The sequence below is a fragment of the Sceloporus undulatus genome, chromosome 2 (assembly GCF_019175285.1).
Source record: "Sceloporus undulatus isolate JIND9_A2432 ecotype Alabama chromosome 2, SceUnd_v1.1, whole genome shotgun sequence".
Taxonomy (NCBI): domain Eukaryota; kingdom Metazoa; phylum Chordata; class Lepidosauria; order Squamata; family Phrynosomatidae; genus Sceloporus; species Sceloporus undulatus.
The window spans coordinates 178,933,642-178,960,099 of record NC_056523.1 but is presented as its reverse complement, the minus strand read 5'-3'; the positions used below and the strand labels follow the sequence as shown (position 1 = coordinate 178,960,099).

The following is a 26,458-nucleotide window of genomic DNA, read 5'->3' as shown; positions in this document are numbered from 1 at the left end:
TCTAGTTTGACACCATTTTACTGCCCTGGCTCAGTGCTAAGGAATCTAGGAACTGTAGTTTTGTGAGACATTAGCCTTCTCCGTCAGAGAGCACTGGTGCCACAATAAACTACAATTCCCAAGATTCCATAGCACTGAGCTAGGGCAATTAAATGTCCCAAACTGGATTATTTCTGCAGGTTTGTTTAGACCGGTGTTTAAAAATGTACAACAGTACAAACACTGTACTGATATGTGGCTTCATTGCCTGTTGTTCACTTCCACTGTAATCCATTCAAATTTTAGGGGCACCTCAATCAGGACATGGATACAAAAATCTGTTGTATACTGAGATAGCCCCATCTCCTTACTATCAATGTAAATGCATGGTGCCTATTTGAAGATAATGGAGAATGGAACGGAAACCTTGTGCAACAAATTATGTGCTCTAAATGGAGCTATGTGCTGCATTCTCATAATGGACTCTGAGAGTACATGAAGCAAATCAGGATTGTTGAAGAAGGTTGATTTCAAAATCACAGAATGACAACATTAGAAAAATCAAATGTCAAAGACAGCAACCTGTCCAGTTTATCGCTCTGAGACAGTTTAGTTGCTCCTTCTAAAGGCATTGCCTTATGGGCAGACTATGGACTTCATAGAATCTTAGAGCTGGAAGAGGCCACAATGACCATCACCTACCATGCAACTAAAGCATCCACAAAGATGGCCATTCAGCCTGTTTTAAAGACCTCCAATTAGAGAATCCACACATTTTAAAGCAGAAGATTCCCATTTGAACAGTTCTTACAGTAATGTATGTCTTCCTAATATTTAGTGGAATCTCTTTTCTTGTACGTAATTTGTTTAAATATATGTTTATTGGAATACATTCTTGTAATTTGAGCCCACTGTCTCTTGTTCGAGTCTCTTTCTAATCTCAGAAAGCAGCTTGCTCCATCTATATAGTGACATTTAAAGAGGCTATCATGTCACCTTTCAGTTTTCTCCAAGCTAAACATATACAGATCCCTAATTGTTCTTCATAAAGTTTGGTTTCAAGACTTTTATAATCTTGGTATCTTCTTCTGGATTTGTGATTAGACAGAGCCCATGAAATAGATCCAGTTGTAAATTTAATTATTTGGATTCAAAGGGCAACTGAATATTCAAACTGACATACTGAAAGTACATCCCTTACAAATTCAACACACAGCTACTCAGCGTTTCACACAACATTTTATTATACTGCATATTGGACACCAATTGAGCAATTAAGTTTGAATGCCCTCTGTATAAATATCCTGCATTAGGAAAAGGATGTCAGGAGAAACATTATGCCTTTCATGTGTGGTACTTTCCACATCAGGAATTTGTCCCATAATGCTGGAGAAGATAAACTTCATTCCTTCACCTGCAAGAGTATGGTCCTGCAAGAGTTGAACCATGGTGGCTGCCTTCTCATATAGTGGCTTTCATGTTTTACTGTATCTGCTGCAAAAGTGACAGTCACTGTGGCCAAACACGGGCTGAGTTAAACCTGCAACATGAAGCAGTCTACACATTCCACATTTCAGCACCAACAATTAATTTGTGTGAGTTTGGCCTCAGGTCAATTTGGCTCCAAGAGAACTGCCTTCAGGGAGGGCTGCAGTACTATGTATTGGCTCTAGGCACAGAGGGTATCTACACTGTAAAAATAATGCAGTTTGGCACCATTTTAACTGCTATGGCCCCACCTACAGAATCCTCGGGTCTGTAGATTTCTGAGGCACCAGCACTCTTTGGCAAAAAGCCTAAAGACTTTGTGACTACAAATCCGAGTATCTATAGCTGACACTGCAGCAGTTAAATTTTTGTCCACTGCATTATTTCTACAGTGTAGATGAACACACACACACACACAGAGAGAGAGATAGAGAGAGAGAGAGAGAAAGAGAGAATCCATTGCCCATCCATTCATCCTTCTTTTGGTGACAGTGGTAATGGTGGAGGGAATGTAAGCAGATCATAAATAAATAAATAATAAACTTTATTTATACCCCACCTCTCTGTCAAAGACAATCAAAATGTAAGCCATCTTGAATCCCATCCTGGGAGAAAGACAGGATATAAAACCAACCAACTGATCAACCAACCAATAAAGGTTGCAGTGGGTAGAATATCCAGTCACAGCTTTTTAAGGAGTGATTTTTTTCCTCCCTTCGCTTTCTAAAGCTTCAACAATAATGTTAAAATAAAACTCACAGCTCTTTCTGCTATGTGTAAATAATGCAAAGCCTTTCTCAGCTAGTCACTGAATGGGGCTTTTCATCAGAAGCTTGCTTCCAGCTTGACAGTGGCCTTGTGGCTCCAAGTGACAATGTTGTTCTATCTTAAGCTGATGGTATATCGCTTCACAAGAAAAATCAGGAGAGCACCACTTTCCATTCCCTAACTCCTCCCCACTGACCTTCTTCTCAGTTATTTAAAGACTCCTTCTCCAGAAATAGGACAGCAAGGTGTAATTAACTAGCACTCCTGCTCTGGAAATGTGACAAAAGAAGGGGGCAGGTGGAGAGAATGATGTCATCCATGACATGAATGTGCACAGAACTGTCTGCTTCCAGCCTAGTGAGCTGAATAATAGAGAGTAGGAAGGACCTCTAAGGTCATCTAGTCTAACCCCTGCCATGAAGAATAAAACAACTGAAGAACCCCGGAAAGATGCACATCCAACCTATTTTAAGATCTCCAAAGAAGACCACCGCTCTTCAAGGAAGTCTGTCACTCTTACAGAAAAGTACTTCTCCTAATGTTTAGATGGAATTTCTTTCCTTGTCATTTGAATCCATTGGTTCTTGGTCTTGCCTCTGGAGCCGCAGAAAACAGCTTGCTTCATCTTCTACATGACATTCTTTAGATATTTATAGATGGCTACCATGTCACAAGCTGGACAGTGAAGAAAGCTGATAGGAAGAAGACAACTCCTTTGAAATATGCGCTGGAGAAGAGTTCTACAAATAACATGGTTTTTTTCCCTCTCCTTTGGCTTCTATCTCTATGGCATCTCTGCTAAAAAGACAATCAATGGGTCATGGAGCAAATCAAACCTGAACTCTCTGAGAAGTCAAGATGGACTAAACAAGGCCGTTGAACTTTGGCCATGCATGAGAAAATGAGAATCACTAAAAAGACAATAATGGTAGAAAGCACTAGGATAAGAGGAAGATTGCATTAGAGATGGATAGACTCAATCGAGGAAGCCATGGCCCTGAGGCAGAAAAACCTAAACAGGTTGTTGATGACACTTGGAGGTCTTTCATTCACGGGACACCATAAGTCAAAGTCAATTTGACAGCAGTTCAACAAAAAATGTCACCTCTCATTTTCTCTTCGCAAGCTAAACTGCCCAGCTCTGTGAGTCATTCCTTACAAGACTTGGTTTCATGATCTTGATCATCTTGCTGTTGTTGTTAATTGCCACCAAATGTGGTGTTTTCTGCAAGTTTGATAAGCATGGCTTGTACTAAGTTATAATAAAAATGTTGAACAACATCAAGCCCAGGCCAGATCCCTGAGGCCCCCCACTATTCAATTCTCTCCAAGATGAACAGAAACCAGTGAACACTCTCTGAGTTTGTTTGGTCAACAATTACAATTTGCCTAACAGTAGCAGTGTCTAGTCTACAGTTCACTAGTTTGCCAGCAAGAATATAATGAGGACCTTGTCCAAGGATGATAGGTTTGCACCCACTTTGTGTTTTGTTGCATTCAGATATCGCTTGGCTGCAAATACATTTGTGTTTATGGTAAAAATGTATCTGGTTATGCACAGAGGGTCCCTTTGACTCATTCCCAAATGAGAAGCAAAACCATTAATATATTACACACACACACACACACACCAACATGCTGTATAGTCCTGCTAACCTAGGTTCTGCCCACCTAGCAGTTTGAAAGCATGCAAAGGCAAGTAGACAAATAGGTAACACTTCAGTGGGAAGGTAACAGCAGTTGGGGCAGTCATGCTGGCACATGACCACCAGAGCAGTTTGGATGACAAAACTGGTTCTTTGGCTTAGAAATGAAGATGAGCACCGCTGCCTGCAATCGGTTGCAACTAGACAGTCATGTCAAGGGACTACCTTTACCTTTTTATGGTCCCAATCAACTTTCTTATTCTCTCCTACTCTCTGGTTTTGTACCAGCTTAGAAAATTTGGTTTTTTAAGAAATTGTGTGACAGGGGTGATGCAGGTTACATTTCGTGTTCCAGACCAGAAGACTGAAGTGGCCTGAACAAGGGGCTGGCTACCAGAGGGCTATCAATTGCTTCTAGGACTGCGGTGCTAGAGCCTGGCCTTGGCAGGGAGAGGTATTGGTGCTAGGACATCTCCCTGCATATTTCTTGGTTTAAGAGACAGCTTATAATACATCTGGTGATCTTGACTCTTGCTTTTCTCATGGACTTCTAGCAGTTGGGGACATAAGAGGAAAAGAATTGGGATCAGAGCCTGGGAAAGCTGCTGAACTATATTTACACGAATCCAGCAGTTGGACAGCTCCCTGTCCATAGAACAGAAGATTTTATGCAGCGAGTGCTTCTGATGAGGACTTTTCACTGCAAGCCTTGTTGTCTGCCAGCTGACCCCTCTCCCCCAAAACTAGCACTCCAAGACATGTGGACTACAACTCCTGTCATTCATTATCATTGGTTTGCTGAGTGGGGCTGATGAGAAATTTAATCCAAAAATTTAGAGGATACACGCTTGGGGAATTGAATCTCTCAACTTTCTTATGTATGTGAGGAAAGCTAGAGGCCCAAAGGAGATTTTTGCTAGACTCAGAGACCTGTATAAAAGATAGCTGTCTAGCTGGAGGAAAATCCTGGGATAACATTGCATGATTTCACTACACTTAAATCGACTCTGGGGAACTTGGGCCTGCACCTGAAGAGTATGCAGGCTGCGGAAAACTAAGGCATGTCCTCAACAATGTAATTGCTTTTTGCCTTTCTCTAGAGCCAGCAGTATGGCACTGTATCTAGGATAATAGTAGGGCAAAACATTACATCTAGGATAAGAGCTGAACAAAGCAATCAAGTTTTTTTTTAGAGAGTTGGGTACATTATACATTAGGAAGATGATGAAAAAGAAGAAAAAGCTGAGCATAAAAATGCTTTCCCTCCTTGCTTAAACTCTTTTTTTTTTTTTTTGGGTGTACTTTCCCAAATGAGTCAGACATTCTTGAATACGATTCAGCAGCATCTACTTTATGAATCTGTGTTATATTGTAACATCCGTCTGTCTGTGGTTGCCTCATCAGACGTCTGTTGCCAAAATTGGTACCTCCTAATCGCTATTTTCTGGGTTCACAATAATCCTTAACTTTTTTTAAAGCTTCTGAAAGGATTTTTGTAAGCTCTTGCTACAATATATTTCCATTCTAATATTCTGTCTCCAGAGTATGACCTAATTTACTGTTTTTCTGTTGCACATTTGTTGACTATCCAACCACACATTTTTTCCTGACTGTATGCTTTATGTCCAACAGCATGCTAAACAAAAGGTCAAAGAAGTGGTAGTTCTCCACAGATTTAGGGGATTAAAATTTTCTTATCCACTTGGGTAAATGAACCAATCCTCATTTCATGAAGGAAATAGATCACCCAGAGGAAAACTGGGTTATTATGCCATAGAATCCAAAAAGTGAAATCCAGTTGCGTGTGCATAACATCATTCTTACCCTTTTTCTTTCCATTCCAGGGTAGCAAACAATTAGCTTCATACAACAGATCCATAAAACCATAGATCAGCAGAACAGCAGTAGTTTAATTTTAAAACATAGCCAAAATTACTCAAAATTACAGCCCACCTGCCCCAACCATAGGCTTGCCATCCACAGATTCGAACATCCATGGATGACAAACCCCATTGAGTCTAATGACGGCATGTGCATGCAGCCGTGGCAGTGCACCTGAGCACCACTATTAAAAACCACAGGGGTTGAGGTCCCACAGTTTTTGGCATCTATGGGAGGAGGGGGGATGGTCCAGAACAGAATCCCTATGGATACTAAGAAACAACTCTAATTACATAAATGAAAGTCAGTGGGTATTTTTATAATAAAAGTACATCTAAACATGATTGCATTGAAGTAATGTCAAAATGAACTTAAAGGCATGGGCCTAAATCCAATTGTTAGTCCCAACTAAAGTAAGCCCATTAAAACAATGGAGCTTACATAAGTGTTGACTTAGCAAGTTCCCATAGACTCTAGTTGGGGCTAACAATTGGGTCTAGGCCATTATCTGCCATGTTGTACAGAACAGAGAGTACTGTAATTTAGATACCACTGACAAGAACTCCACAACATGACGTTTAGAAGGCAAAAGCAAGGTGGAGTGGGATCATGTTTTTTGGAATCCCTGCATTCTTTTAGTTTTAATCCTGTGTAGATTTCTTTATGAGCACAACCAAATTGATTGAACTATAGAACTATTTGGCTACTGGTGAAGGAAAACTGATATTACCAAAAATATCCATGATGGGTGTTTCATACAAGCCTCTGGATCATCGTCCTAGCTAATCTCTGGGCCTCTCTGTTCTTTCTTCCTATCTCCCCAGGGCAAGCCTTATGTCTTTGATCGTGTTTTCCCTCCTAACACCACCCAGGAGCAAGTGTACCATGCCTGTGCCATGCAGATTGTCAAAGGTCAGTTGGGTTATTTGTAAATTAGTTGTCACTTGGTGGGATTGTTTGTTTCTTTGTTTGTTTTAAAGCTGCATGAAAGGTAGGACAGTTAAGTGAAACATATAGTGTGAATATCTGTCCTCTTTCTCACTTACCTGCCTTTTTATTGTAGATGTGCTGGCTGGGTACAATGGTACCATCTTTGCCTATGGGCAGACATCCTCTGGGAAAACTCACACAATGGAGGTAAGAGTTTGTCTATTATTGAGATAGAGATGGGTCATTACTAGGAGATATTGGCCTGGCTGTCACACCTGGAGGTCTTAGAAATCAGAGCTTAGATGGAGAACATTTTTGTGGTTGGATGTCTTCATTAGGACTCTTGCTGACACTTTTCTTCCATCAGGGTAAGCTGCATGATCCTCAGCTCATGGGTATCATCCCACGCATTGCCCAGGACATCTTCAACCACATCTACTCTATGGATGAGAACCTGGAATTTCACATTAAGGTCAGAGACATGTGGAACTGTGGGGCTTAGCTGGAGATGGGAAGCAGTGGCTGTGGGTGTTGGAAATAAAGGAACTTACTCGAAATTGGTGGCATAATAGTATGGAAGGAACCTCAAAAGAAACAGAGTAGAAGGGCCATCCTGATCAGATAATCAAATAGGTTAGTGAGTGAGTGGCCGCAGTACTGGCATTTAACCACTGCGCCACCAGGGCTCTATTATGGCCATATGTATGCTATAAGGGAGAGTAGAGTGGACCCTTGGTATCTGCTGGGGTTTGATTCCAGAAATCCCAGTGGGTACCAAAATCCATGGATGCTCAAGTCCCATTGAAATCAGTGGTATAGTCAAATACTGTCCCTTACATAAAGTGGCAAAAATCAAAATGTGCTTATTGGAATTTATATATTTTTAAATATTTTCAAGCTGTGGATGGTTGAATCCAGGGATAAAACACCCATGGATATGGAGGACTGATTTGTACAGAAGTACAGTATTTTCCCCATTACTGCTACACATTTATATGGAATCCCTAAAGTGGTAAAGGCTTTATATACAAAAGGCACAGTCTCTATGTAGCAGCCCCTATTTTTGTTTGGAGTTGTTGGGCTGTATTTCTTACCTTCACTTTGTATTTCTTTTCCTTTACAGGTTTCCTACTTTGAAATCTACTTGGACAAAATCCGTGATCTGCTAGATGGTGAGTGACCCTCAGAGATGTTAAGTGCTGAATGGCATGGCCCCTGGCTATTGCATGTCAGGAAAAAATGTTGATGGAAACTGATGATGCTGGAGGATGCTGGGAGAAATAGTGGTGATAATAAGGAACCAAAGTGAAATATCCCTCCCTGGATCGAATGGCCTTCTTTAAATGTATTCCTGTCCTTGTCTGCAGTGACCAAGACCAATCTCTCGGTTCATGAGGACAAGAATCGTGTGCCATTTGTGAAGGTGAGATTCCTGGGAAGTGGGAGGTAGAGTACTAAAAGCCCTAAAGTCCTACAGTAGAGATACAGTTTTCAGCTGTAGATAGAGATTCACAGCAAAATTCAAAGATCTGCTCCAGCATACATTCAGCTTTAAATTACAAAACAAATCAAGTTTACTTAAAAGCCATTATTATGGTTATTTTATATTCAATAATAACTATTTTTTAAAAAAAAAATTGTAATTTCTATAGTCTAGAATGTATGGAGTTAAAAATCTGTTACTGAAATTACTGCCTTCCTGAAATGTAATACTAGGCCCCCTTGCTCGGCTGAGAAGTCAGGAGATGCTGCCCAGGTGAGAGGTTGAGATTTGTAGGGCAGGATCCCCACTTGCTATGAAAACCCATTGAGTGATCTTGGGCAAGTCACGCTCTCTCAGCTTCAAAGGATAGCAGTGGTAAGCCCTCTCAGAATACACCTGCTAAGAAAACCTCTCACCTTAGGGTTGCCATAAGTCAGAAACGTCTTGAAGGCAAAACAACATACAACAGAATTGTAATGGTAGCAGCTGAGAAACATGCACTTTAAAGGGGGGATGAGATCACCAACCACCATAAACTATTGCAGCTTTTCTGTTCTCTCCTGTCTTTAGGGCTGCACTGAACGTTTTGTTTCCAGCCCTGAGGAAATCCTAGATGTCATCGATGAGGGAAAATCCAACCGTCATGTGGCAGTCACCAGTGAGTTTTGAGGATGGACAAAGGGTCAAGAGTAATCAGGGGAAGGGTAGAATGGGAGCCTCTGTTCTACAATATCTGACCTGCCAGGACTAACATTGCCAATCAGATATGTACTATGGTTTTCTGGGTACTAGGCAACCCCACTTCTTATCTGCAGGCTTTGGCAAGCTGCAAAAAATGGAAGACATGTCAACCTTCCCAATAGTGACTGACGTGCCCAGTTGGCTGCATTTGTTTTTGTAGGCTCCAGGCCTGCTCTATATTTTGAAAGAAAAAACAGAATGATGTGACATAATTTCAAGGCAGTTGTCATATTCAGGAATGATTGAGGCATTGTAATGTTGGAGGCAAGAATACCTCAGTCCACTTCCAGTCAGTTAGTATAATGAAGTATATGACTTAATAGATTCTCACCTTAGATTGACAAAAATTAAACTGTAACATTGGCTAAGCGTTTGACCACTTCTGCACTGAAAACATGTGCCTATTTTATATCGGCTTAACAATCAGTGGATTCTTCCCCCCAAATCTTGTAATTTATCATTTATCAATATAGGTGCATCCAAAGATTTCATCCATGGAATATGGGATAAAGAAGGCCAGCCAGTGCAGTTGAGATGGGTAGGGAATGTGGCAGTGATGTCATGATTGGTAGGAAGAGCTTTCTGCAACAGCAGTATTTTTACAGCTGAAATACACACACACACACACAAATGTGGATCTCTAAGCCAACAGTGAAGTTGCATGTTATGGACAACAATTTTGCTGCCCCCTAGAGACAACATGTGCTATTTCAGTCTCATGCCTAAATCACAAAATATAGGCTAGAGCAGTGATCCCCAAACTTTGGTCACCCAGATGTTTTGGACTTCAACTCCAAGAATTCCTGACAGTTGGTCAAGCTGGTTGGGGCTTATGGGAGTTGAAGTCCAAAACATCTGAAGGACCAAAGTTTGGGAACCACTGGGCTAGAGAGTGGCCTACCACTCTTTGCAAACAGAAGATGAGAAGATTCTTTGAATTCTGTTATTCTTGGAACATACCCAGTAGTATAGTGGGGTTGGGGGTCATAGGATGAAAGCCCCAGGACCTTTTTATTAGCCAGGACAATGACATTGCCTACCATTCCCCCTTAGATGCCTTTGTTCCCTCTGAGTTAAACTGGAATTCCCAAGTAACTGAAGAGGGAACCGATTTTCCCATCAATTGGGTGTTGTTGCAACCTATGTGTTCTTAGAAATCAAAAGTATTTGCAGGATAGCTTTTTCAAAAGTTCCTGGTAGAGACAAAAATATATTAGAAATTGTTTCAGATCAAGATAGCCACCTATACTTTTGAACACTTCATAGACTTGTTGCTATGGAGACTGTCCTGATAAGGGTCTGCACTTGAAATTTATCACTACACTAAAGAATGTGTCACTTCAGGCCTAGGGGCTGTCATGATGACCAAACACCCCTCTGTATTAAAGACTCCTTATATATGTATAGATCTTAAAAGTCAAAATAAAAGAGTTGCAGTGTAATCTTCTTCCCACATGCTATTTTTATAATCACATCTCCACTGCTTTTACCACCTGCCTTTTTGTTTTAGCTTGGTTGCTTATGGTTTTAAGGACAACAGTTCCTCTCTCCTGACAGTTGAAAATGATATGATATGATTCATCTCTTTTCCAATTCTGAAAGAACCATTGGGTGGCCTGTAATGTTTGCTCACTCATTCCTTAATAGCTTCTGGTCTAATAGCTCTGCAGGGTTTTGTAGCACTTTGAAACCAGGTTATTAAGAGACTACAGGCAGGCAGGCAGGCAGGCAGGCAAGAAAGAAAGAAAGAAAGAAAGAAAGAAAGAAAGAGGCAGGTAGAATGTGCCTGCAAACCTCTTGGGGAACAATACTTCTCTCATACCATCTTCAGTCCTCTTCAACAGTATCGTCTGTCTCTAGGCCTACATAGGCTTTGCGCCTAGGTTGAGGACTAAGGCCCCAAACAGACAGACCAAAATAAAGCTGCTTCGGGTCACTTTGAAGGTATGCTGTTTAAATGACACACACATCTTAAGAGGCCAGAAGTTGCACCAAAGCTGCGCTCCAGCCCTTAGAAATGGAGTGTGGCTTTGGCGCGGCTTCCAGCCTCTTAGGACACATGCGTCATTTAAACAGCATACCTCCAAAGTGACCCAAAGCAGATTTATTTTGGTTTGTTTGTTCGAGCCCTAAGTTTTCTGCAGTACTAAATGGAACTGAATTAAGAGCACAGAATTTTTGCCCAGGGTTTCCCCTGTGGGTAGCGGTGGGCAAGCTGTGTTTCTCAGCCCATGCTCTCTGTAGGTAATTACTTCAGGCCTCTGGGGAAATGATCTGTCTCATCCCTTTTACAGTGGATGGGGAACAGTTGGGAGAAAGAGGGAAATAGAGAGAAAGAAAGGGATGGATTCAGCTAATTTTGCTCTCAGGTCCTATCCACCACCGGCTTTAGCCAAAGACCGACTCTACTATGAGGAAGAGTGAGATGATTGTTCTTCCTGAACTCCCTGCAGTTCTCACCTTTTTATTGCCACAAAACTTGTTCTGAACCATCTAAACTAGCCTGCTATCTCAGGTGTGGAGAAGAGCACAGTCCCTTTATCAGTACTGAATAAAAACCTCAGCTGTTATTTCAGTCATCTTCTACACATGGAATGAGGCAGAGGCAGCATCTTCTCCTTTGCCTCAAGCAGCAAAATGTCTTGAGTCAGCCCTGCTTCAGATCAACCCACCACTGCCACACAACTCTCAACAGATTACCTCCAAGTCAAAGCAGTCCTTGAGAAGACAAAATGTTGCCTGGGCCTATCTTTGGGGCACAGAAAACTACCCTCCCTCCATACATGTCTCTTTCTGTTTTGCAGACATGAATGAGCACAGTTCCCGCAGCCACAGCATCTTCCTCATCAACATCAAGCAGGAGAACATGGAGACTGAGCAGAAACTAAGTGGGAAGCTTTACCTGGTGGATCTGGCTGGCAGTGAGAAGGTGCAGTGGAGGATGGAAGAGTGGATTTGGAAGGGTTTGGTGTTCCTCAACTGGTTGTGGAGGCAGGCAGGCAGGGTCTGCTATTCTTCCACAAAGAACACTTGTCCAAAATCAAAAGTCCATAAAGTTCCTTGCAGTGCCTTGAAACAATGCTTAATCAAAACCCATAGCTTACAAAAACAGCATGTTTTCGTGTCTTATTTGTCAGAGAGCCCAGAATTGTAGCCAGGGACCTACCCTACTTGAGTTAAGAGCGCCTTGAACACACACACACACTATAGCATTACACAATCCCATCCCCTACAGTTGGCAGGTATTATGAAGATTCTGGTTTTGCCAAGCATAGTATAGACCAGTGTTTCTCAGGTTGTCTGATGTGGGGGACTAAGAATTATTTCCCTCCACCATATGTCAGGGACCACCAGTACCATATTTGCACCCATTGGCCACAATTGTTTCTTTCTTTCTTGGAAACTCTTTGTGGACTGGCAGCTGATGGCTTGCAGACAGACCAGTACCGGCCCAAGGACCACCACTTCAAGTAGCTCTGATATAGAACAGCCTTCACCGACCTAGTTTCCTTCAGCCATAGGACTCCAATAATCCAACAGATAGCTATTCTGTCCATCAAATTATTTGAGCCATAGTACAACATATCTTCATGACACTTGATTCAGAAATGTTTATATAAATATTAGAACTTTGTTCTTCTACCTCTGCCTTGTCAACTACTACTTAGAAAAGTTACTTTTAAGACTACAATGGCCATGATGACTAGAGTGTTCCAGGAGTTGTATTAAAAAAATAAAACTTCCAAACTCTGATGATTTTTAGCATATGCTGATTGTGAGCTGCCCAGATTTGTCTGTTCAGACTTGGCAGCTCTTGACTCACAACAATTATGATTTCATGGTGTGGTGGTCTTTTTGTTTAGTTACAAAAAAGTTTATTGGGTGGCTTTGGGATTTGTGTCAATTTTCAGTTTCTGATGTTTGGAGGCAGCTTGAAGACTTGTGTGTCACCATGCTTTCTAAGTTATCTCTGCCTGTTTTTCCCCAAATGACTATATGATTTCTTCATTGGAAGAAATCTTTTCTAGATCCACATCTAGAATTTCCACTATAATATCATCAAGCTCTTCCTTCTCTTGGCAGGTCAGCAAGACAGGAGCTGAGGGTGCTGTGCTGGATGAGGCTAAGAACATCAACAAGTCCCTGTCTGCACTCGGCAATGTCATCTCAGCCTTGGCTGAAGGAACGGTAAGCACTACCTGCCTCATTGACATTGACTAGGGTCTAATCTGCACTGCAGAAATATTGCAGTTTAATACCACTTTAACGGCCATGGCTCAATGCTATGGGATTCTGGGATTTGTAGTTTTGTGAGATGTTTAGCCTTCTCTGACAGAGAGCCCTGGTGCCACAATGAACTGCAAATCCCTACAATGAACTACAATGAACTACAAATAGGATGGAACCGTGCTGGTTAAGGCACTGCCAAATTGCATTAATTCTACAGTGCCAATTAGATCTCAGAAAACCTGCTGCAGTCTTGTTAGAAACCCTGCCAGGGAGTTGTGTACAATCCTGTGAATAAATCAGTTGTTGCCAAAGTTTCTATGGAATCTAAGTTCAGTGAAGCCTGAAGATTCAACAAATTCAGGAAAGGCTAGGCATTCTTATCTTTAGATCTTGGTGTTATTGTCCAAGGATATTTGAAAGACAGATGGGTTAATATACATGTGAATGTTACCTTAAACTGACGTTTAGCAAGGCAGCTGTGGGAACTACAATACTGGAGGATAGTACACATAGCTTTTATGAACTGATAAACAACAAGAGTTTTAAAATAAGGTGTTGATGCAAAATTCTGAGAAGGAATATGCTACTCCCTGGACTCATGAAAAAGGCATAAAGCTTGTGAGGCTTTGGCAATAGAAATTCTATTACTGTTCAGCAAAGATTAGGGCAGAGTGGAAATGCATGGATGTAATGATGTGAGTGTTGCTTACACAGAATTAATGGTTGTCTTTCCTCTTACAACAGATTTTTTAAAAATTAGATGAGTAAAAAGAAGCATTGCTTTCAGTTTTGCTAATTTTCAAGATGTGCTAAGAGATTTCACAAGGTTAAGGAAAACTGGACTACAAACAATAACATATCTACCAACTTCTAATGGAGTTTCGGACAACAGCAGGGCAATAAGTCAGTGGGAGAGCACACATTTTACATCCAGAAGGTCTCAGGATCAATCCTTGGCATTTCACAGTCAAAAGACTGTTGTCTAAAACCCTGGACAACTGCTGTGAGTCAGTGTCACCAGTATTGAGCTAAATCAAATAGTGGTCTTAGTATAAGACAGTGGCCATGCTTGCTATGAGATTGTAGGACTTATAATATGAGTCCTCCGTCCTATTGGTAAACAAGGAATGAAAGCTGCGAGAGAAACAGCAATACACAGATACATTTAACAAGTTGTTGAGTGGTAAAACAACATTAAATCCCATTGATTTAATATGTGTACCAATACTATTCAGCTCTTCCCTTTCCATGCTCTGCCGAGTTAGTAAACATGATATGGCAGAATTCAAAGCTGTGTTAGTCTGGAAAATCAGTATGTAACAGGATCTTGTAGCACCTTTGAGACTAAGGGGTGAAGCAGCTTACCCTGAAGGAGCAGCTTCTGGCTGCCCCTTTGAACACCGGATCAGGGCATGGCAACCACACACCGCAGCCCCAATCGGGCATCTTTCCAGCCTCTCCTTTTTGGGATGGAAAAAAACCCGCCTCTTTTGCTGCACCAGGAGCTCTTCCACATTTCTGCAGCATGTGTGTCTAATCACTGTGCTGCAGAAACATCCCAATGCTCCCCGCCATCTGGTTGGGTGAGTGGCATGACACCCGCTTAGGAGTTATGTCAGGGTGGGCATGATCCAAACGCCACATCTCCATGCTGCCCCCAAGCTAGCATATTGTGCCGGTCTGTTCAGCCCCTTACTGACAGAAAGAAGTTGGCAGCATGAGCTTTTGTAGACTAAAGTCTACTTCCTCGGATGCATAATAAAAGCATGTATCTGAGGAAGCAGGCTCAGATCTATGACCTGAATGGTCCCTGGGGCAGAAAATTTCCCCCCTGGATCTGCTGCTGTTGCCCATCCCAGTTTAGAGCTTTAACATGTGTTAATGTGGCAACGGCTATACGGGAAAGCCTGTGCCAAACAAAGCAGGCTAGTCTTTAAAGTACACTGTGACATACATTCAGGTGTGTGAGAGAGTAATTGGCAGTGAGGTCCACAGGGTAGCAAAGAGTTAGATCTGTAGCACTGTCTGACACTTATAGCATGCAAATTGGACTCCCTGGGTGAAGGTGTGGCTAAAATATCTACTATGGCCAGGATTGTTGAACAAATAATCTGTCATTGATCTTGAATGAATGTTAATGGTACTGTTGTATGTGCCTTCATGTTGTCTATTGACTTACAGTGACTTCATAAATTTCATAGAGATTTCTTGGACTAGAAGTAGTTTGCCATTCCCATCCTCTGAAATATAGCCTACAAAGCATCTACCTACTGATTATTTTCTGTCTGCTAGTATGGTCTCTACCACCCAGTTTGGACAAGAGAACCCATAATGTGCCTGGGAACCAGACTAAATTGTTTTTTCCCTTCTTCTCTGAGAAAGATGTTTCTGAGCTTCTGAAGGTCATTTAAATTAAATAAAAATATTTTACTTTTTACTAAAGCCTTTGGGGTCTAAATGGTTTTATACAGATCCCATCTGATCTTGGAAGCTAAGTAGGATCAGCTCCAGTTAGTACCAGAGCTGACACTGTTGAGACTGCCAACATATACTAAACGCTGTAGGCTATATTTCAGAGGAAGGAACTGGCAAAACTACCTCTGAGGATTCCTTGCCTAAGAATACCCTATAGAATTCATGGGGTCACCATAAATTGAGAGGCGACTTGAAGCCCATACACACACACATGGTTTTAAATGGTTTTAAATAACATTCCCTTAAATTATTAAATCAATTAATATCTTTGTAAGTTTTCAAAATAATTTTTATTGTTTACATTGTTTTAAATTGGTCAAGTTGATTTTATTGCATGCCACCCGGAGATCTTTACATAAAGAGTGGGATATAAATAGAATTAATAAATAAAATTGATAAGATAATTTTTGCCATGAACCAAAATGAGCCAAAAATGTGTTTCCTTTGTTTCCTCACATGTTGTCTTCTGTAGAAGGGCTATGTCCCCTACCGTGACAGCAAAATGACCCGCATCCTTCAGGACTCCCTGGGTGGAAACTGCCGCACAACAATGTTTATCTGCTGCTCCCCTTCCAGCTATAATGATGCTGAGACCAAATCTACTCTCATGTTTGGACAACGGTAATTAACCTGCACCTTAGGCTGTCCTTTTGTTTGAGTTATGTTTGCTGTTATGCTGCAGTTATTTCACAAGGGAAAAAGACAAAGACCTGGTAAAACAGATTAATAAGGGGGTTCGTGTCTGAAAAGTTGCATGTGTTTTTTTAATCTTTCAGGTCTTTTCTAGGCAAAAGCATTAGAAAGTAAAACAAAAGGGAAGGAAGGAAGGAGGGAGGGAGGGAAGATATAATATAAAAATTTGTAGGCTGCTTTGGTCCCTTGGAAAGAGAAAGGCGGAATATAAATACAGTGTGCCCTTGTCTTACATGGGGGATCAATTCCAGACCTCCCCCCGCATAAGACAAATTCCATGTATGCCATTTTCTCCTTGTCGCACGGCTTTCAGCATAAGCTGAAAGCCGTGTATAGGGTGCCCACGTATGATGCGGGCACACTGTAGAATACTTACATACATACATGCCAAATCATGATTAGGGAATTAACTTAGTTGGGAATTACTTGAGAATTACTTAGGCTCCACTATGGGGATAAAGTGATTTAACAGTCATTCCTATTCTTTCTGCTTTACAGATAGCACCATATGAACTGTAATTTTGTTTGGGGCATTTGTGTGTGTGCATGGGAGTGTGAGGTTAGAAATTTCTTACAGAGGTGACACAGACTGCCCCAAGGGGGTGGCTTCAAACTGCCCCTTTTGAAGCAGGATTAGGGCTATGGCAACCACACACTGTGGCTCCAATCCACCTTTTTACTGGCCGAAAAAGGAGTGACAAAGAGCCATTTCTTTTTGGGCTGCTCCTTTTTGGACCGGCAAAAAGCTGGCTTTTCCACCCTGCTGCGGCCAAAAGCTGGCTTTAAAGTGCTCCAATGGTGTGTGGCCTATAAACACTACGCTGCTGGAGCACTTGGAAGCTGCCCCCCATGTAAACAGCCAGGTGGCTTCTGGGCGGCTTGGGAGCATGTAACATGTAAACACTGCACTCTCAAGTCGCTTGGGAGGCGGCACAAAAGGGATGTCTGTTTTGGCTCTGTAGACTACTCTGTTGAAGTTTTCAAGATTTTCTTTTTGTGGGAGGCCTTGGTGGTTAATTTTGTATAAAATCAGTAAATGTTTGCAGTATACACAGAGCCTTAGAGGGTCAGAGAACAAGAATAGTCGGCCATTATATAAATGGATTCTGCATCCACAGATTCAATCACCAATGGCTTGAAAATATTCCAATAAATAAATAAATAAATAGACCAAATGATTTTGCCATTTTCTATAAGGGGCACTATTTTACTTGAGCATCCACTGATTTTGGTATCTACGGGGGTTATGGAACTAAATCTCAGTGGATATCAAGGGCTCTATATTGTGAATCTGTTTTTCTGTTGCACTTTAAAACCCTGTGATCATGAGAACTTTTAGGAATGACCATATAACACCGGTCTTGAAGTCCCTGCACTGGCTGCCTATTCGTTTCCAGGCAAAGTACAAGGTGTTGGTGATTACCTTTAAAGCCCTACATGGCTTGGGCCCAGAGTACCTGAGGGAACGCCTTCTTCCCTATTGTCCGCCCCACACACTAAGGTCCTCTGGAAGAAATCTACTACAGCCAAAAAAATCTAGACTAACATCAGTTTCCCAGAGGGCCTTCTCTATTACTGCTCCTAAACTATGGAACGACCTGCCGGGGGAGATCCGTCACATTCCCACTCTGACAGCTTTTAAGAAAGCACTCAAGACGGATCTCTTCCGGCAGGCCTTTCCCGACTTAGTTACCCTCCCCAGATATAGAGATATTTGTCCCCTCATCTGTCTATTCTTCCCTGCCTATGTTTCTGCCTATTTTTTAAAAAATGTTTTTAATGTTTTTATACTACTGTATTACTGTTTAATTCTGTTTTAGTACTGGGAATGGGGGAGTAGCTCTAGGGTTTGATTTTTTTTTAAAAAAACTCTGTATTGCAATTTGATGTATTTTATTGTTGTAACCCACCCAGATTCTTCGTGATTGGGTGGGTTAGAAATAAATTATTATTATTATTATTATTATTATTATTATTATTATTATTATTAAAGTCTAGCGAATGTATAATAACATTTGGTAATTTTTAGAATACCCTGGGAACCTTTGCCAGGTTGGATTGTGATGTTAACCTATCTACCTTATGTTTGGACATACCAGTGAATATAGCTCTGGATTCCAAATGCAAGACTTGATGGTACTGAGGATAAAAAGAAGATACAAATGATAGCATCCAGTGGGTGCTGAAATGGCATAAAACCTAATTCTATAATAATTTTAAACAAATTTTTAATTTGTTTTAAAAAACCCACCAGCTTCTTTGTTACTCTGCTGTAAAATAATGTTTTGTGGGCTAACATACAGGACCATCCTGATTAATAGTGATTTGCCCCACTTGCTAACTATCTCTTCTTACTCAATCGAAATATTTCATTTCTAGAGGACTTGCTGGGCTGGTTGATTCTGCTGTCATCTGTTTATCACTTTCAATGAGAATATATTTAGGGGAAATGCCCTTTTTAGAAGAAAGACTGTAGCTCACTTGTAGAGCACAGGCTTTGCACACAAAAAGCCACAAATTAAATCCCCAGCCTGTCCAGATAGGGATGTGAATGACACTGCAGGTCAGTGTCAACAATACTGAGCTCAGTGGTTTGATTCATTCTGAGGCTGTGCTATGCTTCTGGGACCCTGAGCAAAGATGGCCACTCCTTCAGTCCAAGTCAGGAGCATTTAAAGACTCCTCCTTTTAACCCTCTGCCATTTTAGGGCCAAGACAATCAAGAATACAGCATCAGTGAATCTGGAGTTGACAGCAGAGCAGTGGAAGAAGAAGTTTGAGAAGGAGAAGGAGAAGAACAAGGTCCTGAAGGAGACAATTGCCAAGCTGGAAGCTGAACTAGGCCGCTGGCGCAATGGTGAGCCAGGATATGACAGCCAGAAGAGAGACCATGTTTGGATTGTCATTGAATCCTCTCCCGTTTGCACTCTCTCTTTCTCTCTCTCTCTCTCTTTCTCGCATACACACATCCTATCTTTCTCTCCTTCTTTCTCCAAGTGTGGTGGGATTTGCAATTAATACATCTCCATCTGTCTGCACCACAGGTAGGCGGAGTAGAAGGTATCCTCTGGGACAAATGAGTTTGTTCTTGACTGACGTTTCTGCCTTTTGAAAGAGAATTTTAATTTTTCTCATCATTAACCATTAATCTGAAAACCATTGTGAAAGCAAAAGATGGTTGAGAGCGGGGGTCAGTAAAACATGTTTTTGTGTTTCTGGGCAAGAATTTTGACCACATCTGAATCCAGAGGCAGCGACTACTAATTTTTGCCAAGTAGAAGTGAATGTGTCAATGTGCCTCCTTAAGCCAATGTTGCTTGTGTAACTTTGAATGTAGGTAATGCCAGGCAGATTGCCAGGTAGGTGCATGGTGCAGTGAAGTCAGTTTTCCTCAGTGTGGCTTACGGTGTGTCATGGACCAAGCACTGAACAGCTACTACTGATATGACTGACAACTTCAAGAAAGGTAGAATCCAAGAGGAAGTTTCAGATAGGAATCCTCCTGTGATATTAAGTTCACTTGTGAGGACTGCAGAGTCTTTACATGGGAGATGTGGCTGTTAGATAACATGTACTAGCCTCTAGGACTACCAAGAGCTCCAGAGAATGTTTTTTTAGCTCCCAGAAGTTTGCTTCTTCCCTCAAGACCACTGTACTCTTTGTGCGGAGGGAAAACACATAGTTGCTGCTATCCACAATGAACACCCTCCCCCCAAGCCACCTGCCCAATTTCACATTACCCCACACCCAGAGGCTCCCTCCTCTTGCATCCCAGGCCCCTTGGGAACCAATTCAGATAGCCAGGAGATGTTGGTGAGGAACTGGAAGCACTGCTCACCAGGACTATGGAAGTGGAAACAATGCTGTTTCTCCCTCTCTTTTTGCTCAAGGCAGTGGCGGCCACAATTCATTGAGCACCAGTAGGTCTTTGTTTTCAGATGCCTCCATTTTAGCCAATGGTCTTATGTTTTACGTGCGGCTTCTTCCAATGCTACCTCCTTACCCCTTCTGCCAACTTGCTGGTGCTACGGTGTCCCTTTGCTTACCTGCATGTTTTCCCTTACTTAGGTCTCAGTCCTGCTCTCTCTTGAAACAAGTGTGGACCAGCTAAAAATCTATAGTATTTTGTAAATACAGATTTTTTATATTGTTATTATTGTCTTTTAAATTCACTTTTAAATTTTACAATGGATGTGAAATGAGCAAATAATGACACTACTAAGAAAGGCAAAAACATATGCAATGTAGAAAAGTCTCATTCTCCCTTTTGGACACCTTGGACCCAGTACCAGCTTCCCTTCTGTCCTCTGCCAATCCTGATTTGCACCTGTACCCAAGGCAGTCTGCCTCTATCTACCACTTGCTGGGGAGAATTATTAGGAAGTTTCTATTGCTTGCCTTGACTGTCTCCATGACAGAGGCAGAATAAAAATAAAACTTTTCATTATTATTATTATTATTATTATTATTATTATTATTATTATTATTACGTCCTTTTGGTGGGCTACCAACAGAGAACTGACTAGGCACTTTGGGGACAGAATGGTGGACTAGGTAGGCCTTTGGTCTGATCCAGCATGGATTTTCTTGTGTTCTTATACACTAGTTTTTCTCAGATATTAGCATTTACATTTTTATACCGCTTATCAGTGAACTCAGCACTCTCTAAGCGGTTTACAGTCTGTAAGCCAATTTCCCCCAACAAGCTGGGTATTCATTTTACTGACCTAAAAAAGGATAGAAGACTGAGTGGACCTTGGAGCCCCCCGAGATCGAACTCACAACCTTGTGGCTGCAGTACCAGCACTTAACAACTGCGCCACCAGGGCTCCTATAACCAATATAGAGCTGAACCACATTAATTGGTAGCAATAAAAAAGAGGGAGTGACTTTTCCTGAAACCAGATTCTTTGGGAATCATAGAATCATGGAATACAGCCTCACATTTCTAGGGCAGGAGAGAAGGAAGTATTTTTTGTCAAGTAACCCGCACCCTGATCTGTCACTGGAGTTGCCTTCATCAGAGTAACCATGAATCAGTCAAGGATGACTGTGAGCAAGATGAGTGAGCGAAGACAGCTGATCTATTCCTGTCCTGCTATGTAAATGTTTATTAGGTGAGAATGTCCCAGAAACAGAGCAGCTGAGTGACGATGAGAAAGTGGTGCCTGACACTTGTGATGAGACACCTATTAATGATAACAACTCCTCCATTGTCATCCGGATCTCAGATGAGGAGCGGCACAAATATGAGGAAGAGATCCGTAAACTCTACAAGCAGCTTGATGACAAGGTAACTGCACTTCCTTGCCCTCTAGCCCACCTTGGGGTGAGCTTCCACTCTCCATCCCCTTTGCAGTAATGCTGATAATATACTATTCTCATCCCATTCTGGCCCTAACATTAGTTAGACCAGAGTGGGGAAACATGTCACCTTCCATATGTTATCAGACAGAAATAATATGAGTCAGTCTTCTCATTATGTTGATGAGACATGATTTAAGTTTCAGTTTAACAACTTCTGATACACTGCCCATTGCCTGCCTGTGGTGCAGCCACTTGTCCTGTTTCCAATGTTGAACTACGTTTTAATTGCTTGGGATGGATGTGGTGGCACCAACTTGTCCTTTGCCTCAGCAAAACAACAACAACAACAACAATTGTTTCTTACCCACCTCTCCCCATGGATCAAGGTGGGGGCCAACAACAATTAACAAACACACAACATCAGTTAAAACATATTGGTTAAAAGACACAAGGACAAATAAGATGTGCATATATTAAAACAATCCACATATAAAATTTGTCATTTAAAATTCACATTTTAAAATCACTTGGATAATCTTGCTGGAAGAGTATGGGTTAAAAAATATCTTGTGCTAGTCCTGATCTCCACCCTCTGTACCTTCTGTGTCTAAAAATCTTTCCCCAGATAGCCTTGGCTGAAGAGCGGGGCATAAATTATTATTATTATTATTATTATTATTATTATTATTATTATTATTAATGCTGAAGTATTTTATTTTCATCCAGGATGATGAAATTAATCAGCAGAGCCAACTGATGGAGAAGCTCAAGCAGCAGATGCTGGACCAGGAGGAGGTGGGCAATATTGTGTCTTTTTGCAAGAGTAGTTTTTTGTGCATGGGGTACATTCATGAGCATACATGCTTGTGTGCCATCCCTCCTTCTCTCCCCTCCCACTATTTCCTTTTTAATTCATACTAATCAGGATAGGAATCATGCAACCATCCAGATGTTGTTGGGCTACAACTCCCAGCTGATCTAATTAGTGTAAACACATCACCCATCCCTGTTTCAAATCCAGGCTTTCCTTCCAGGATCTCATGGTATCCTACACGATTCTCCATCCACCAGTTTATCTTCACAATAATCCTGTGAAGGAAGTCAGGCTGCGAGATGGTGATTGGCCATTGGTCATCCCCTGAGGTTCATGGCTGACTGGGAATTTAGATCTGGATCTCCCTGGTCCAAATCTGATGCTCTGACCACTTAATTGCTCTGTCTCATTCAGCACACTGCCTGATTTGGTTCTGGCTCCTGCCTCTTTCTATGTCATCAGTTCTTTCCCTTTCTCACTCAACTTATTTGGCATGCTCTTACCTGGCATCACTGTTCCTCTTCCCCTTCAGCTGCTAATGTCAACACGTGGGGACAATGAAAAGGTGCAGCGAGAGCTAAGCCACCTGCAGTCAGAGAATGATTCTGCCAAGGAAGAGGTGAAGGAGGTGCTCCAGGCTCTGGAGGAACTGGCTGTCAACTATGATCAGAAATCACAGGAAGTGGAAGAGAAAAGCCAGCAGAATCAGTTGTTGGTGGATGAGCTGTCCCAGAAGGTGGTAAGTACTGGGTACTTCCAAGGTTTAGTAAGGCATACTTTGGGTCGGTAGAAGAGGATCAGAGCCAGACTGTATTTTGGTTTAGTCTCTAAAAGCAGGCTTATCTATGTGTTGCCATTCTGCAAAGCCATCAGAAAAATACACAGTCTCTAGACTGTGGATGCATATTTCAGCTTCCTGAGAATATATGCTTTCTTCTTGTTAAAAGAGGAAATGTCTAGCCCTTGTGGATGCAAAGGTATGCTTGAAAATATGTGACCAGCATCGGCTGCAATCTCTGGAACTAGCAGGATGGCTGAACAATAATTCCTGTGGTGGGGACACAGTTCAGATCACTACATAGCGCTTTATCCCTACCACCTATAACTGCAGTATAAATTATGCAAAATAATAGAAAATACAGAATAAATTATTCAAAAGAAACTGAGAAACGGAAGGCTGGTTTGCATAATTTATGCACACAGAATTCAGTTTTTCTTGGTGCAAATTTAATCGTGTTTGTGTGGCATGTTACTGCTACTTCTGTTTATCCAGTACAAACTAGTTCCCTAGGTACCCAGAGTGACTTACATACAATTGATAAAAACAGGACAGTCCTTGCTTGAAGGCTTATAATCTAAAAAAGACACATCAGCAAAGAAAAAAAGACATGGGGAGGGAGGAAGAATAAAGTAAACAGTCTTTTAGCAGGGCTTCTGGAATGGCCCTGTTCTCATCTCATTTTCCTCTCCTGGAAGCAGAGTTCAGAGCCAAGTGCAGTCAGGAGCCTAGAACCTGTTTTTAGTGCCATTGCTTGGCCTTCAAATTTGTTAATTGATAACTTGCTAGAGAATGTTGACCTAAAAGGATGCTATAGCCATAGTACAGTGGGCCATTAGTATCTTCTGGGGTTTGATTGAAGAAACCCCCGTGGATATCAAAATTCGTGGATGCTCAAATCACTTTTTAAAATTTTTTATTTATGGTATTATACAGTGGTATTAAATACAGTAGCATAGTAAAATGGTGTCCCTTATATAAAATGGCAAAATCAAGGTTTGCATTTTGGAATTTATATATTTTAAAAATATTTCCAAGCTGTGGATGCATGAATCCATGAGTAAAATATCCATGGACAGGAAGGACTGACTGTAGTATGGTATTATATTTCCCTCCAAGACTTGAGTTTGCAGAACCTGATTTACTCTGAAGAATAAAACTGGAAGGGATGCATAGTTCTTTTCACCCAGACAAAAACAGTGGTGTATGTCTTTGTAAAGAAAAAATTAAAAAATGAAGAGCCTCTCTGTTCAGGTGGCTTAGTTATGTGAACCTCTCTCCTTGCAGGCCACCATGCTGTCTTTGGAATCAGAGTTGCAGAGGCTCCAGGAGTTCAGTGGACATCAGCGCAAGCGCATTGCTGAGGTACTCAATGGCCTCATGAAGGATCTGAGTGAGTTCAGTGTCATCGTGGGCAATGGCGAGATCAAGCTGGTAAGAAAATAAGGGTGATGCTGTATGGTAGGGTGGCCTATGTTGACAGGTTTGGGGACCTGTTCCTCTCCCCTGCAAGCCATATGCCCCTTCCAACTGGCTCATCAAAATTATGAACCAGACTTGACAGACCTTTGCAGCAAACTACTGCTCATCCTGCCAAAACATTACCTGTGTGTTTTAAAGGATTTTTTCTTCTTCTTTTTTCTTTGCCACTAAATTTCTGGAGCACAGGTTGCCACCAAATTTGGGCAGCATTGTTAAGGGGAAGCCAAGGCCCCCCAAAATATTGTCTTGAGGGCTATGTGTGCTCTGCAGACCATCTTTGTTTACGGACAAAATCCCATTTCCCTGCTTTAGTAACAGTTGGCACAGTCATTTGAGCCCTTTCCAGTTTTGCTTCTGTCTAAAAACATGAAACAAGCTCCATGTGCTCTGAGACGGTCAACTGTTTATTCAGGTTTTTTTTTAAAAGCCCAATACGTTTCAGCCTCAGTAAGAAAAGGCCTTTTTCAGGGTCTGGAAACAAACATAAATACATATATATTATAGGTATTAAAAAGACAGGACCACACTCGATTAACTGTAACTCATAAAATCACATAGAAATACATTAGTGAGTGGCTTGTGCCAGTGATTCACAAAAATCACTGGAGCTGAGAACACTCTCCAAAACACAGGAACATTGAGTATAAAAAGAACAGATTCTACAGTATTTGGATAATTTCAGATAGTCCTTGGAAAGGAATAGCTAATGATATATATTGAAATCAGTACCAATTGAGTGTTGTCCTGTCCTGCTGAAATGTGTTGGGCTTTAAAAAAACAACCAAATAAACATTGACCATCTCAGAGCATGTGAAGTGTGTCTCATTACTTTTTTCTGCCTCTGACATGCTTTTCAGTACTCTCTTTTCAAAAACATGGCAAGACAAGGTATAATGTATAGTCTCTTAGTGTGATATCTGGACAGGGAAGCTACATGTGAAGCTTCTTTTCTGTTTCTAATATGGAAAGACAGTTCACAAGATATCATAAACTAATGGTTTGGCTGAGATTCTCTGTAAAAGGGGACAGGGGAACTTGTGGCCCTCCTGATGGTGTTGAAAAGTTCCCATCACCCTTCTTTAGATGGACTAATAGTGAGGCATGATAGAAGTGTTAGTTCATCAACATTTAAATAGACATAGTTTCCCCCCTTTACTGTAAAAAGTGAGCAAAAAGAGTTGGGAGCTCAAGATGAAAAAGCAAATGTGGTTCTATTATTGTAAATAATTCTGCTTGTAAGTGCCATGCAGCTGGGCTCTATGTCCAAGATATATCCCCACTTATCCTACTTTTTAAAAATCCCCAGCCAGTAGAAATTAGTGGCGCCATTGAGGAGGAATTCACTGTTGCCCGGCTCTACATCAGCAAGATCAAATCGGAAGTGAAGTCAGTTGTGAAGCGCTGCCGGCAACTGGAGGGCCTACAAGTCGAATGTCACCGCAAGATGGAGGTGACCGGACGGGAACTGTCTTCCTGTCAGCTCCTCATCTCTCAGGTTAGCCATGTGGGAGCAAAGATGTATATCATGAAGAAAGGAGTTTGCTGTAGAGTCTGGGGAAGGGAGATACCCCACATGAAAAGCAAAACAAAAAACTTAGCAACTTGCAAGATGGGGCAAATTTCCTTTACCTTGACTGAGACTTGGTTTCAGCCTAGTCAATGGTGCAAGGGGAGAAGAGGTTCAGGGGGAAATATGTTTTAGGCTACAGTTCCCAGAATCCTCCAGCCAGCATGACCAATGACCATGTCAACGGAGGGATGCT

At 41.5% G+C, this 26,458-nt stretch overlaps 1 protein-coding gene across 2 annotated transcripts in view; it reads left to right on the top strand.

Moving 5' to 3' along the window:
• KIF5A (kinesin family member 5A) overlaps positions 1 to 26,458 on the top strand; it is a 72,385-nt gene that overhangs the window by 23,189 nt on the left and 22,738 nt on the right. For both annotated transcript variants that reach the window (XM_042453734.1, XM_042453735.1), the window contains exons 2-16: positions 6,587 to 6,674; positions 6,826 to 6,899; positions 7,060 to 7,164; positions 7,816 to 7,864; positions 8,060 to 8,115; positions 8,746 to 8,833; positions 11,721 to 11,845; positions 13,000 to 13,104; positions 16,094 to 16,242; positions 19,023 to 19,171; positions 21,432 to 21,607; positions 22,348 to 22,416; positions 22,968 to 23,174; positions 24,501 to 24,647; positions 26,002 to 26,190. In XM_042453734.1, the coding sequence (XP_042309668.1) occupies positions 6,587 to 6,674; positions 6,826 to 6,899; positions 7,060 to 7,164; positions 7,816 to 7,864; positions 8,060 to 8,115; positions 8,746 to 8,833; positions 11,721 to 11,845; positions 13,000 to 13,104; positions 16,094 to 16,242; positions 19,023 to 19,171; positions 21,432 to 21,607; positions 22,348 to 22,416; positions 22,968 to 23,174; positions 24,501 to 24,647; positions 26,002 to 26,190 (1,776 nt within the window). The remainder of the gene's footprint in view (positions 1 to 6,586; positions 6,675 to 6,825; positions 6,900 to 7,059; positions 7,165 to 7,815; positions 7,865 to 8,059; positions 8,116 to 8,745; positions 8,834 to 11,720; positions 11,846 to 12,999; positions 13,105 to 16,093; positions 16,243 to 19,022; positions 19,172 to 21,431; positions 21,608 to 22,347; positions 22,417 to 22,967; positions 23,175 to 24,500; positions 24,648 to 26,001; positions 26,191 to 26,458) is intronic.